This window comes from Amblyomma mixtum, chromosome 5 (genome assembly GCF_055824585.1).
Source record: "Amblyomma mixtum isolate Tamu chromosome 5, ASM5582458v1, whole genome shotgun sequence".
In the NCBI taxonomy this organism is placed as follows: Eukaryota; Metazoa; Arthropoda; class Arachnida; order Ixodida; family Ixodidae; genus Amblyomma; species Amblyomma mixtum.
This window is the reverse complement of record NC_143016.1, coordinates 167,571,436-167,585,001: the sequence shown is the minus strand read 5'-3', so window position 1 is coordinate 167,585,001 and position 13,566 is coordinate 167,571,436. Positions and strand designations below refer to the sequence as shown.

Sequence of the window (13,566 nt, the reverse complement as noted above, 5' to 3'; positions counted from 1 at the left end):
GTCTGTCTGTCTGCACCAGGTATGAGTCGCTGGAACGGAGCCGGCACTTTATTAACCGTTAAAACATGTTTATTTTTAAAATTTGGAGGGCGATTTATAAGCGCAGTAACGGTTTTTGGAACTATTTTCAGTGACAGGCCACCAGACGCTGGCGTTCACTGCAGCCGTGACGTCCTGGGCAGACTTTCAACGCCGCGAAAATCGTTGCTGCGAGAATCCGTCGGACGTGCATGAGATAGGCCGATGCCTTAGCGCACATGGGCTACGTTTTGCCAGTGACCGACGTATGTGCAGCTTCGCGTGGGGAAACAGGCGCGGCGACCGTAAGTCGCCAAACCAATGCGTCAACTGATGTGAAATTAATGGGCTGGGCTCCATCCCCTAGCTGTTTTGTTTCCTTCTTTCTGGTTTCGCAGGGAGAGGATGACATCATTTTAAATCGCAGCTATCTCCGGCGCTAGTGAGGCCAGCTTAAAAATTCTTGCGTCAGGATGACGAGCGATAGAATGCCTATCGCTACTCTTTTTAACTTCGTAAAATGGCTTTTTGTAATTCCTTTGAAATAAAGTTTCCATCTGCGTACGCAGTAGCACGTACGTGTAGCCCCATTTGATACTGCGATCTCAGCGTGTTCGTGTTTTTTTTTGTGTGCGTAGCGGGCGACAAATTCATCCCGAGCGAAAACGGAGACTCTCCTTGCGCTGTGGGCAGAAAGGCAGAGCTTGCTGTGCGTTCACATCATCACATCACTTTAATTTCCTGAAAGACCCCTTGCGAGGTGTTCGCATCGGGCGGAGGAGGATGTCAAGTGGTAATAGATACCGAACTGGAGACGACGACTGGACGCACTGGTTTTTTATTTACGTATTACACAAAGAACGCACGCACCAAAACGCGACAGGAAAAATAAATCAATAAATATATAAATAAACGATAACAAAATTTCAGGACAAGTAATTTGTCAGGAATTGATGCTTTTACTGGAAATAACATCTCTTCCGATATTGACATCAAGGTCGTCAATTTCCCCCAGCCAATGCGAATGCTTCCATCTAGTAACGTCACTTCCCTCTAGCCAATGGGCGAATTTTGTGACCACGACGACGCATTTCGGCGCCATGGATCTTCTAATGCTAACGCATTAAGGGCGACTCTTACAATGAGGAGGAAAGATGAAACACATTTCAAACGAAAACTATACTTCTTCCGACGCCACTGACGCTCGCGCTGCCAGCTGGACGATTCTGAACGACAGTCATCTTTCAAAAGACAGCGAAACCTTTCGTCTGGCAGAGACTGTTGTCTTGGTCCACCTAGGGATTGTGAATTCAAGTGAAAACCCCTGCATAGACTCCGCACCCGATTTTCCAATCGTGGCGGTATTTCGGGCACCCGATTTGCCAATCGTGGCGGTATTTCGGGCGCACTAAGTAACGCACAGATTACGCCACAGATACCAGAATTTGCACTAGCACGAAACGACTAAAGAAGACCGCTGCGCCTCCGTCTGCCGCTGCGGAGATGGCGGCGAGTTGCATTGTTGTATTGAACCGACATAATTCCATGAAGAAGTCGTCTGTTTCCCAGCTTGTGCCATTGTTACTGGCACCAGCTGTAGTCGTATTCGCCGGCTAGTAACAGCTATCAGTGTTCCGCCTGCACGATGCAACACTGGTATTTTGAGGCTAGAAAACGGGCAATAGGCTACGAATAACACCAATGATGGGGTCTCATATCTGTTGGGTGCCATTTGAAACTGTACAAACGAAATGCAGCTGGAAAGAAGGACCCCTGACCCTGTAGGTTTGAGTGCGCACACTCGAACTACCTCTGAACACTCCGTCATGCGTCTGTACAAAGTTTTCGCCGCGGATGATCGTCAATCCGAGCTGCGGCGTCGGTGCAGTGTCTGCCGTCGTCCCATTTCACCGGTGTGAGCTGAACGCTTCCACCGAGCTGGGCGTTTTGGCGGTATAGCGCACGGCCGTTACTCCATCTGGGCGTCGTAGACGAAGCGGCGGCCCCCGGCTTCACGGTGTTCGGCGAGCAAGTCCTCCTGGGACTCGCCCACGGGACTCGAGGGCCCGTTAGGCTGGCCGCCTCCGCGCAGGGCCTTGGCGCCATTGCACAGCTGGGACCCACGTCGGCTGCGTCTCTCGGGACAAGCTGCGGAGGAGGCCCATTCAGTCATCGGTTCATTTCGCTTTGGTGCACAGCTACGCCAAGCTTAAGAAGACGCTTAAGCTTCGCGTTAAGAGTAGACGCGATAGCGCCTTTTCCTTCTTTTCTGAAGCCTAATTAATAGCATTTATATACCTGGTTGCATTTTTATTATTATAACATCAGTACACATCTCCAGCACACTTTACTGTTATACACACTGTGAACCAACGACCAACAATACACGTTTGATTGTAAATGGCTGTCGCTCACAACAAGTGCGTATTCAGTCCCCTGTGAAACAGGGTTGCCCGCTGTCCGCACTTCTGTTCGCATTATACTTGGAGCAACTTTGTCTAAGTGCGATAAACAGTGCAGCTGTCAGTGGCTTCCCTATAATGGGTCGCGAGCTGAAGGTATTAGCCTAAGCGGATGACCTCGCGTTTTTCTGCGCTCGTAAGCCAAGCATCGATGAGGTTATTTGGTCAACGGAGGACTGGTTCAATGACAGGAGCTCAGATTAATCGTTCTAAGAGTTGCGGTGTCTGGTTTTGATTGTGAGAATCGACACCTGTGGAATATGCTGGCATGCAATGGACACGTAATCCTCTCAAGTACCTTGGCGTTCCTCTGAATGCCTATAAGCATAGTGAACATTACTGGAAAGACCGTGTGGCAACTCTACAGCCCTATGCTCAGACTTTTGTCCCTCATGGTCTCTCGATTTTGGCAGGGCGACCGCATGTAATCTGTTCCTCTCCACTAACATTTATTTGCTCGAACTCACCGTCGTGTGTAGATGCAGACTTGCCAGTGCTCCCGTGTCCGTTGGACGTCGCTATTTGTCGACGCACGACCAGGACCAGGGCTGCAGCGCAGACGATGAAGACGGCGAACAGGGCGACTGCGCAGCCGACGACGATTTCGACGCTCACGCAGCTCCACGCTGAAAAATTGAAGAAGTGCGAATGAATCAGTTCGCCCCTAACGCCGCAGAGCTAAGCCTTTCACTAAGACAGTCCACCCTTGCGACAGGTTCCTAGCGGTAACAATTATGTTCTTAGTGTACAGGCAAGGCTTGGCAAGTGCAACTGCTATTTGCCTGATGCAGAAAATCCGATGGTTATGATGGTGTGTGCCCGGAAGTCCAACACCGAGAAAAAGCATGCGAGAGCAGAACAACCATGAGCTCTCCACAAGCGCAAACTCAGCGGTTAGGACGTCACGTAGGACACGATGACCTCGAAATTTCGACTTTTGGTACAAATCTCTTGGAAGTACAGATGAATCTAAACTACTTTTTGTCTTGAGCGTGCACCAAAAGATGTCCCCCAGCTTCTTCATGCTAAAGACTAGGTGCCAGGCGCACGTTGACAGTTTCTTTATGTTTAGTTACGTTTAAAGACTCGCCTACATACCCTTCGGCTACAGCTGGAAGAAGCCAAAGCCTCTAGCACTACAACAATCGGACGCGACGCTGGCGTTCAGTGTGTTGAATGGCATCGCTCGAATGAAGGAAACGTTTGCCAGAAGAGGCAGCACGCGCATCGAAGTATCTGCAGCACTTGTCTTTGCTCGCGTGACAACTCGGAAATGAATATAGCTTGTTTCGCCTCTTAGTCATGATAAAATCGAAACTTGGCCATGCATACAGATGATGTCACCGACAGTATAAAGGACATAGATCCGTGTTGACGTTGCAACGACGCTTCTAAGCAAATTGCATTTGCTAGATGAACATTTTTAAATTTGGCAAAAGTAGTCAGACGTTTGGTGGTCGCTGAACTGATGCAAGGAAACACGAGAATCACAGAACAATATGAATTACGACGGTTTTATAACGAAATGTCGAGGTTTCTTGCTTTTACAGTAAGTTATAGTGACCGACACATCGCTTGGTACCGAGGTACTTCTAGATTAATGCAATACATTAAGGCCTGCGGAAATTTCGGCCAGAATGATAATATTAGATCATGGAGCTTACACGGCAAAAGAAAGACAACAATGACATCATGGCTTATTTCTAAGCCATGATATCTGTACGGTAAAGACGGCTGATAGGAAACAACTGAAATTCGGGGGAGGGGGTACGTTTGTCTGACTTCCGTAAAGTGCTGCCTTACTCGGAAAAGGGTTAACGCAGCGTTGTTAGGGGAAAAAACACAGTTAAATTCGCATGTCCGCAGTAACACGCCCCGAACAATCTCGCTTGCTAGCGCTTTCAAAACGGTCTGCAGGCCTTAAGCACAGTGGCCTAACTCTAGCTTGGAAAAATTGAGCAGCGAGTCCTGCAGCGATGATTATTTATGATTTTTACATCGTTTTCTCTATTCTCGCCCCTTGCCTGTACAATGCCCCTTGCCATCCCCCCTAGCGTAAAATGAATACGCTGTAGAGAAGCCGGATTTCCGCACTATGAGAATACATTTCGCGCTTGGCTGGTAGGTGTGTACTTTGTGACCAGTCCATTTGCTGCTTGCGACGGGAACCAGCGGTTAGCAGTAGTCATTGTAGGAGCGAACCCGAGCATTGACGAGGGAGCATGCAGGTGCAACTCACGCGGAGGGGCCTTCTGAATGCTGGCTTCTGGCTCGGCAGCGAGGAGCGTGTCGAGCAGCAGGGCCTGCGTCTCCGCTTCAGGTTCTCCAGTCCACGTTGATAGGCGGCGGACGAAGATGGAGTAAGATGTGCCCGGCCAGAGAGGGAGCGTGGCTGACTGCCGGGAGGTGTACAGGCGCCCCGTCACATCCACTGCGTTGTCCAGGACCTTCCACGTGACCTGAGAGAGCGCGAAGACCCGCCGACGCAGCATTGAATGCGGCTGTGAGCATAACTATCCGAAGATAATCGCTCTAGTTTACAGCCCTACCCGTGATGTCCGTGACTGCGAAAAAAGGGTAGAGATTGGGACATGGCCTGTGTACTAGAGAGGACAGAACTACCCAGGGTTCGTGGCTGGTGAATTTGTCGTATAGGTGGGATATGTACCAGTAATCACTTGGCAGTGGCGACAACCGCTGTGAGCATGGAATGAGCATCGCTCTGCTTTTCCGCTGCAGGTTGGTGCTCGCACTGGTGGTGTTTTCACTATCAGCAGCTGCTACAGGAACCGTGACTGTCATCAGCCGTGTGTGCCTGCTGGGACACGTATCGGCTGCATCCTCGACATCATTGACATCGGCTGCATCAACGACACCTGCTATCTGCTACACGGCGAGTGACGTCATCCCAACAGCTACAAAAGGGCATGCTCGGGAACCGGACCATCACTTGGCAGTGGCGACAACCGCTGTGAGCATGGAATGAGCATCGCTCTGCTTTTCCGCTGCAGGTTGGTGCTCGCACTGGTGGTGTTTTCACTATCAGCAGCTGCTACAGGAACCGTGACTGTCATCAGCCATGTGTGCCTGCTGGGACACGTATCGGCTGCATCCTCGACATCATTGACATCGGCTGCATCAACGACACCTGCTATCTGCTACACGGCGAGTGACGTCATCCCAACAGCTACAAAAGGGCGTGCTCGGGAACCGGACCATCACTTGGCAGTGGCGACAACCGCTGTGAGCATGGAATGAGCATCGCTCTGCTTTTCCGCTGCAGGTTGGTGTTCGCACTGCATGTTACGTTGCACATTTGTTACATTCTTCCTGATCTTTCGTCGCTGCTGCCAAGTGGTGTTTTTGAGTGGCTGTTTTTGCGTGGAACAGATTGAACAATGACTAAAGATCTTGCGAAGTATAAGGAAGAGCTAAAAAATGATTTTGTAAAGTTGAGAGAGGAATTGAAGCTGGAATTCAAAACGGCACGAGAATCACTGGAAAGAGACCTGCGCAATGAGATACGGGAATTGCGGACTGAGCAGAGGAACATGACTGACAGTCTGGATTTCGCACACAAGGATATTGAGGAGTTAAAGCAAAACCTTCAGGCTGAAATTGCCAAAAATGCAATGCTAGCCGCAGAGAACGAGATACTGCAAGCTAAATGCGCTAAATTAGAAAGCAAAGCTAGCGACCTTGAAAATCAGCTGGTAGGTCTGGAACAGTATTCAAGATCTGCCAATCTGGAGATTAAAGGAGTCGCGAAGACTGACAATGAGGATGTTTTGCAAATTATATCCAAAATTGGAGGACTCATCAGGGAGCCTATCAATGAGTGCGATATTGAAGCCTGCCACCGTGTTCCAACTCGAACACCTGACACATCAAATATTGTAGTTAAATTCAAGTCTCGGGCGAAACGGGACATCACTCTCTCTAAAGCTAGGAAGGCCAGAATCAGTAATGAAGACATTGGACTCGACAGCACAGATGCCATTTACATTAATGAGCACCTCTGTCCAACTCTGAAGCGGCTTCTTGGAAAGGCAATCAAACGTAAAAAGGAGCAACGCTGGAAGTCTGTTTGGACGCAAAACGGGAAGATTTTCGCTCGCCACAGTGACGCATCACAAAGTATTCAGATCATCAGTGAGAAAGACCTTGTTAAGATAGTCTCGCCGCCGACCCCCGGCAGTTCAGCCCACTAGGCTTACATCTTTGCCTTCCCTGATATGAATTACATCGAGCTTGTTTTTCCCCACAGTGTTCGATCTCCCCTCCCATCAGAAAACTCAGTATTACATTTCAATGCGCGCTCCGCTATAAACAAAGAAGATGATATTGTCGATCTACTGAGCAAGTTTTCGTTTAAATATAACGTTATAATGATTACCGAAACTTGGTACTATGATGGCGGCGATAGGGTTCACCTTGATGGTTACAAAAGCTTCGTCATTAATCGTGATGGCCGCCGTGGAGGTGGCGTAGCCATCTATATTGATGATTCCTGGGATTATGAGCCGGTACCTGCATACTGTCTGATTACGAATGACTATGAAATTTTAACACTTAAGCATAACCTTGAAATCTTCGCCGTTGTTTACCGTCCCCCCAATGGCAGGTATGGACAGTTTATTGATTTTTTTCAGAGCTTTTTGGAATATTCGTGCGCGAATAATTATCAGCTAATTTGTGGCGGTGATTTTAATTTGAACATGCTAGACGCTAGCGCCTGTACCTATGATTTTGTGACAAGTCTCACTTCAACTGGTTTCACAAATGTGATCACGACGCCAACCCGTGTCACAGTGTCCACATCCTCTGCTCTTGATCTGTTAATCACAAATATTGAAACAGGTGTGCACCTGGCTGGTACGGTCACTGCAGATATAAGTGACCATTGCCCTGTTTTCATGTTTTATCGTTCACCCAAAATGTCGAAGAAAAATCGCCCCGATGCTTTTACTTTCCAACACATTTCAGACGAAGCACTTAAATCTTTCGAGCAAGACATTAGAACACAAGACTGGTCATTTATACTTAGGAAGCGAAATTCGAATGATGCATACACATGTTTCATTCAAACGTTTATAAAAATATATTGTGTGCACTTTCCCTTCAGAACATTTCACCAATCAAAAAAGATAAAGAAGCCATGGGTGACTCCTGTTCATTTAGCCATGATAAGAAAGAAAAACAATCTGTATCATGCATTTTTAACTGCGCGCACACTGAATACGTTCAAAGAATTCAAAGCTGCTCGAAATAAGTTAAACAGTGAACTTCGGCGTGCAAAGACTGCCTACTTTGAGCACCTGTTTCTTGACGTAAGAAAGAAAAAACCAGCAGCCGCCTGGCAAGCGATCAACAGAGTCTTAGGTCGTCAGACTAAAAATTCCGCGCCTGATAAGATAATATTAAATAGCATTGAACTTCCTGGCCAAGAACTGGCTGATCACTTCAATAAAGAATTTGTCGATAGCATAACGCCAGATGACAGTCTGCTCTCTACAGCACCTTTAATCAATAGCCCAGTTAATAGTTTTGTTTGTCACCCAGTTACCGAGGAAGAAGTATCTAGAACATTTATGCAACTTAAGAATAGCAAAGCTCTTGACATTAATAATTTGCAAATAAAACCCATAAAGCATGTTTTGCAGTTAATTGTTCCTGTTCTCACGTACATTTTTAATTTGATCATTGAGGATGGTGAGTTTCCTTTGGAAATGAAAAAATCAAGGGTAACAGTCATACACAAAGGTGGCGACCGAAATGATGTTAAGAATTACAGGCCAATATCAGTAATACCGGTGTTTTCGAAAGGGCTAGAAAAAATACTGTCATCTAGATTAACACAATTTTTTGATAAGATGAAGCTTTTTTCTGACGCGCAGTATGGATTTAGAAAGGGGAGATCTACTGAAAATGCTTTGTTAACATTGAAAGAAAAAATCCTGGAAAACGTAGAAGATAAGCTTTTCACCCTTGGCCTATTCATCGACTTTTCTAAGGCGTTTGACTCCCTCAGCCATGAAATTCTTTTACACAAATTACAACTACACGGAGTACGAGGAACACCCCTTAATCTCATCCGATCTTATTTACGCGACAGAAGCCAGTCTGTGCATGTTAGTAATAAGCAGTCCTCTTTTCTACACATTAAAGCAGGAGTGCCACAGGGCAGTATTTTAGGACCCTTTCTCTTTAATGTATACATTAATGACATTGTAACCATTGATTCAAAGGCTCAATTTATTATTTATGCCGATGACAGTAACATACTGTTATCTGGCCCGGATGAAAATAAACTTGTAATATGGTGTAATGACCTGCTCGAAAAATTGGTTTTCTGGTCACAGTGTAATGGACTAAAGATTAATCCGAGAAAAACAAAAGTAATTATTTTTCGGCCACGAAACAAAATGGTGAATCTACAACAAGTTGTTCAGTGCGAAGGGGAAGAAATTGCTATTGTTAAAGAACATAAAATTATAGGAGTCATCTTTTCAGAAACATTAACGTGGGATTCACACATTGACAACATATGCACAAAACTTTGCAGAACAGCCGGCGCCTTATCGCGATGCCGTTCTTTTCTCCCAGTTCATATTAAACTTCAAATATACCACGCCTTGTTCTCGTCATATATTAATTATTGCAATTTAGTATGGCTAACAACTACTAAAGGGAACATTAAAAAGATCCACATGTTACAAAAAAAGATTGTGCGCAACATAGCTAACATTGACTACTTTTCTTCTACTGAACAGTATTTTCGTCAGTACAATATCATCCCCATACAAAACATGTATGAATTTCGCATGTTGCGCTCATTTTATGTTTCATCACGCCCTTTCAGACAATTTATTTCTACAATCGCATCCCTTCAACATAACAGCAATAATGCATTTACACGTAGCACTGATTTGTGGCAAATTCCCCGTTTTCGCACCAATTACAAACTACAGTCCCTGAAGCACAACGTCCCGTTAATTTTAAATAAACACTCGCAATTTACCAAACACAGCCTTAAGCAGTTGCGACAGTACTTTTTATCCGTATAAATGTTCTGGTGAATAACTGTTTTCCATTGTCCCAAATATTTTTCTGTATATTTTTGTTTCACATCACACAATCATTGTAACCACCTTATACAAACTGTTCGTTATTTTCTTGTGCACTGTTTTTCTCTCTCTTGTGTTAGACTGATGTTATTAAGGCGGAAGCCTTTAATGCCTCATCGTTGTAAGCAGGAGCTGTCGACAAGAAATGTCACGCTTTTCAATTGGTCGAAACGGTCGTAACGTCACAGTGCGCGAATTTCAAACGGGGCCAATTGTACTTTGGCTACTAACCATGCAACCAATCAAAGGGATCGTATAGTGATGCTCCAAGTAAGTTTGAGTTTAATTAATTGCTTACTTAACCAATTAGTCCAATTAACCTTTCGAGTCAGGCCAGATAAATAAATAGAACCGAGTAAGAAATTGGCCGAGCTTGGGAATCGAACCCCGGTCTCCGGAGTGCGAGTCGAGCACACTACCGCTCCGCTATGCCAGCTCGATGGTTTGGAATGAACAAAGGTGCGTCTGGTGAATACGGTGTCTTCGTTCACTCCCATCTTCCTCCCTTCCCGTTACGGCGAAGTTCAGGTGTGCACCGAGATATGCGAGACAGATACATTTCCTTTCCTCAAAAAACAATTTACTGACGAGCAAGGCGTATTTGTCCGCGTTTCAGATTGGTCCAAATTGTCGTGATGTCACCGCGCACGAATTTTGACGGGTGTCCACCGAAATATGCGAGACAGTTAATGCGTAATTTCCTTTCCTCAAATACAATTTTCATTTTCTTCATTACGGCCCCTCGTTCTTCTTTCACTCCACTTCCTCCCTTCCTGTACAGTGCGGCTCAGGTGTCCACCGAGACGACAGAGAATTACTGCGCCATTTACTTTCCTTAAAAAGCGTTGCGTTCAAAGGGCAAGGCATCGCGCCGAACGGGTGGTGGCGTTCAATGGACTCCGTGGCAGCGCTACAACACGCTGTCGCGTTCCACTCCTAAAGGCGAAGCTTAAGCGTCATTAATTGCCAGTTAATTAATGCACCAACAAAATGTAAAGTGAACAATCGTGTAGCAGAATGTAGCACTCAGGCTTTCGCCTTTCAGCACTTTAGCCGCTAAAGTTCCTCGTAATTTTTTATTTTGATTTTGAATGTGTTTAAATCATCCATAAGTATGTTTTTTCTAGTTTTTACATTACTTCAAAACTGTACACACGTTTCTACTTGTTACCGCATTTTACACGTCTTTCTGTGCTGTATGTTTAAGTATTGATATTTTTATATTCCTTTATTTTGCTGTTTTTCAATGTCTCTATGGCTTGCCCTGCCTTGTATGCTGGGCCCTGGGCCTCGTCAAGCTGACAAAAGCAGCTTTTAGCCCAGGTGTCCCACCAGAATTTCTTTCCGGAAATAAACTGAAACTGAAACTGAATCGCCTGATTTCACTGGCACACGTTAGAGAACCACAGTGAAACTTTCACCGCCGGCCGGCATGAAAGCTATGCGCTTTGGTTGCCGTTCGCGTATCCTATATTTTGCTCTCTGCTAAGAGCCCAAAGGACGACCAACCAATATTCCTCTGTATAGATTCTCCTTTGTCTTTACATGAACCCCTAAGCTTATTTGAGCACAGTTCTTTCGTTAATCGTATTTGTAGAACGTCAGATTTCAAGCCTAGTACCGCGTTCGCAAACAGTTCCGGACCCATTGCATAATACCGTAGTATTGATTCATATCCGTGATATCTCTATAGTTTTATACGTTTCATTATGACCGCGTTCGTCTTTCCTTTCATCTTGAGACATTCTTCGTGGGTCTTTAGATATTCTTTTTATTCGTCAATCCACACCTCCCGATATTTTATCTTCTCCCAGGACAGCAATAGCGGTATCTGTCTTCTGCCCCTAGCCAACACCGCGTAACGCAATGGGGATGTTTTCACATGCAATTGTGAGGAAACTACAGAGTGCCATTACATGCAGCTCGAACATGTTGATATTTGTGGCCTACGCTTCCACTCTCTACAAAGCCGGACTTGTAAAATGATTGCTACCTTCCGGAAGCACCAAACACCTCCCCTCACTGCGCCTCGTTTAGTCCCACACCCAACGCCACCCTGATCCCCGCCCCACTCTACCCCCACCCATCACCACCTTGTAGGAGCGCGATCCATCAGCCATCCACCCAAGTCTATTCTACAGAAGCGCCAGACGCAAAGAGATCTCCCTCTACGCTCCACAAGGTCGCACCGGACTAGATACCAACGCAGCAGCGGATTAAAAAGCAACGGTGAATCGAATTCAAGCACGCTGGCTGGGCACTGCGTTGGTATCTGCCAAGAGGCAGTTGGCAGTATCGAATAAATAAATAAATAAGACAATAGGGTGGGGGGAGGGGGGTGTCAGGCCCTCCCTCCCTTGGATACGTGCCTGACCGGAAGTAATGTCACCAAACCGAAAGTGATGCGACAACGCATCGGGCGCTCCTTGCGGTATCGCAACCCAGGCTGGGCTTTGCTTAGGCGTCCACTAATTTTTGCCACCGGCTCTGACGTTCACCCTGCGGAAACTCTTCCACACAAATATCGGTCTACATTAAACGTGCTCTACAAAGCAACTGTAATGAGACCGCACCTCGAACTTGACTATCTTGGAGTGGGACGAGTGGTGGGCGCAATCCCAGGAGACCTGCGCCTCGACCTTTTGCCCCGCCGACTGGCGCAGCCGCAGCAAGCTGGGCGCGGCGCAGGTCTCCACCCTGTCCGCGGCATCCGACAGCAGGGTGCCCTGGTCTGGCCGTATGGCGTCTAGCTCCAGCATCAGCCGGCTGCGCGCGCAGGGTCCCCGGGGCGCCAGAGCCACGATCTCCAGCTCGGACGCCTGCTTCAGCTGGCTGCGGCTGAGGGTCGCGTTCTGGTACTGCGTCTGCGGAAAGTCATGTGTGGTGGTTGAGGCTCTGAAAGGACATCCCAAAGAAGCGTAGCAGGTGCCTCGAAACGTGGGGGTGGAGATTGCAGGTATATTCAGGCTCCTCCTTTAGGTATGACGCGATGCCGTTTTTCTGCGGCGAGCAGGCATAAAACGATTATGGTCGATTTGCATAGTTAAGGCAAATCCGAATTAGGTGCGCTAACGCCTTGTGCCGATTGTTCGGATTGTTTGCTGTGCACTTGGGAAATAGGTCACGTGACCTTGCGACGTCATCACGACCTTTGCACTGAGTTTTAGAGTTGTTCGGGGTTTTTCTGTTTGTTTTTTTAATAAATTGATTAGCTACTCTCAAGAGCTATTGACCATGAGCGTACGTAGACAGCATAAAGTTTAACGGGTGCATCACGCTAGCGTCTTCCTTAGCCTGTATAGGGAATTCATTTAGGCATACTCGTTCTGAGAAATAAATATAATTCATGCCGTCATAATTTTAAATACTCACAGCTGAGCATAAAATTGTGCTACTAATATCATTGGAGTAGTTCTGAGATATATACATCAAGAGACAAAGCATTACATCATGTTTCACCTTTTTTGGTCCTCGCATACTGCCCAAACATCTTGAACATCTGCCAGCAAACAAGTGCAAATCACTGGCCGCGAGCAGTGGTAAAAGATGGACGCTATAGGGAACAACACGCGGGAATGAGTGAAACAAACAGATGGAGACGAAAAGCGCCAATCTGGGGCCGTCTTTTGTAGGCGCTGGTTTCCTTTTCCTTTTCTTTAGGTTGTCTGTCGTTGGATGTCCGCGACGTCCTACGCCATCGGGAAGCCGCGAGCAGTGGCAGAAAGGGAAACGAATTCTTACAAAGTTGCGGCCCCTGCGGCAGAACTGGCCGTGACTACACGCGAGACAAGTTGCTGCTTCATCAAACCTTCTGTCCCAAAACGTATAAGAAGCAAAAGTCTGAGTGCATGACCATGCAAAGTGGAGGGGAGGGACAGCATACCGCTGCCCTCTTCATGCTGTGTATTTATTGTGTTATCTTTTTGTTCTAACTGCACAAACCTAACACGGGGCACATG

At 46.6% G+C, this 13,566-nt stretch overlaps 2 protein-coding genes across 2 annotated transcripts; one reads left to right on the top strand and one right to left on the bottom strand.

The window, feature by feature from the left end:
* Positions 1 to 1,848: 1,848 nt before the first annotated feature.
* LOC149344532 (uncharacterized) lies at positions 1,849 to 13,505 on the bottom strand. The gene is made up of 5 exons (XM_089547261.1): positions 13,491 to 13,505; positions 12,181 to 12,471; positions 4,720 to 4,939; positions 2,948 to 3,106; positions 1,849 to 2,166 (listed from the first exon to the last, which is right to left on the bottom strand). The coding sequence occupies exons 1-5, from the start codon at positions 13,503 to 13,505 to the stop codon at positions 1,988 to 1,990; spliced, it is 864 nt and encodes a 287-aa protein (XP_089403387.1). The 3' UTR covers positions 1,849 to 1,987.
* LOC149344533 (uncharacterized) lies at positions 5,692 to 6,691 on the top strand. The gene has a single exon (XM_089542805.1). It carries the CDS (start codon positions 5,879 to 5,881, stop codon positions 6,689 to 6,691), a length of 813 nt encoding a protein of 270 aa, XP_089398931.1. The 5' UTR covers positions 5,692 to 5,878.
* Positions 13,506 to 13,566: the final 61 nt, after the last annotated feature.

Excerpts from the sequence above, each read along its gene's own strand:
- LOC149344532 (XM_089547261.1), bottom strand. Across the intron at positions 4,940-12,180 it reads CCAAGATAGTCAAGTTCGAG|GTCACGTGGAAGGTCCTGGA; the intron begins GTGCGGTCTCAT and ends GCGCTCTCTCAG. Across the intron at positions 2,167-2,947 it reads GTCTGCATCTACACACGACG|CTTGTCCCGAGAGACGCAGC; the intron begins GTGAGTTCGAGC and ends CCTCCTCCGCAG.
- LOC149344533 (XM_089542805.1), top strand. The coding sequence starts at position 5,879 with ATGACTAAAGATCTTGCGAAGTATAAGGAAGAGCTAAAAAATGATTTT.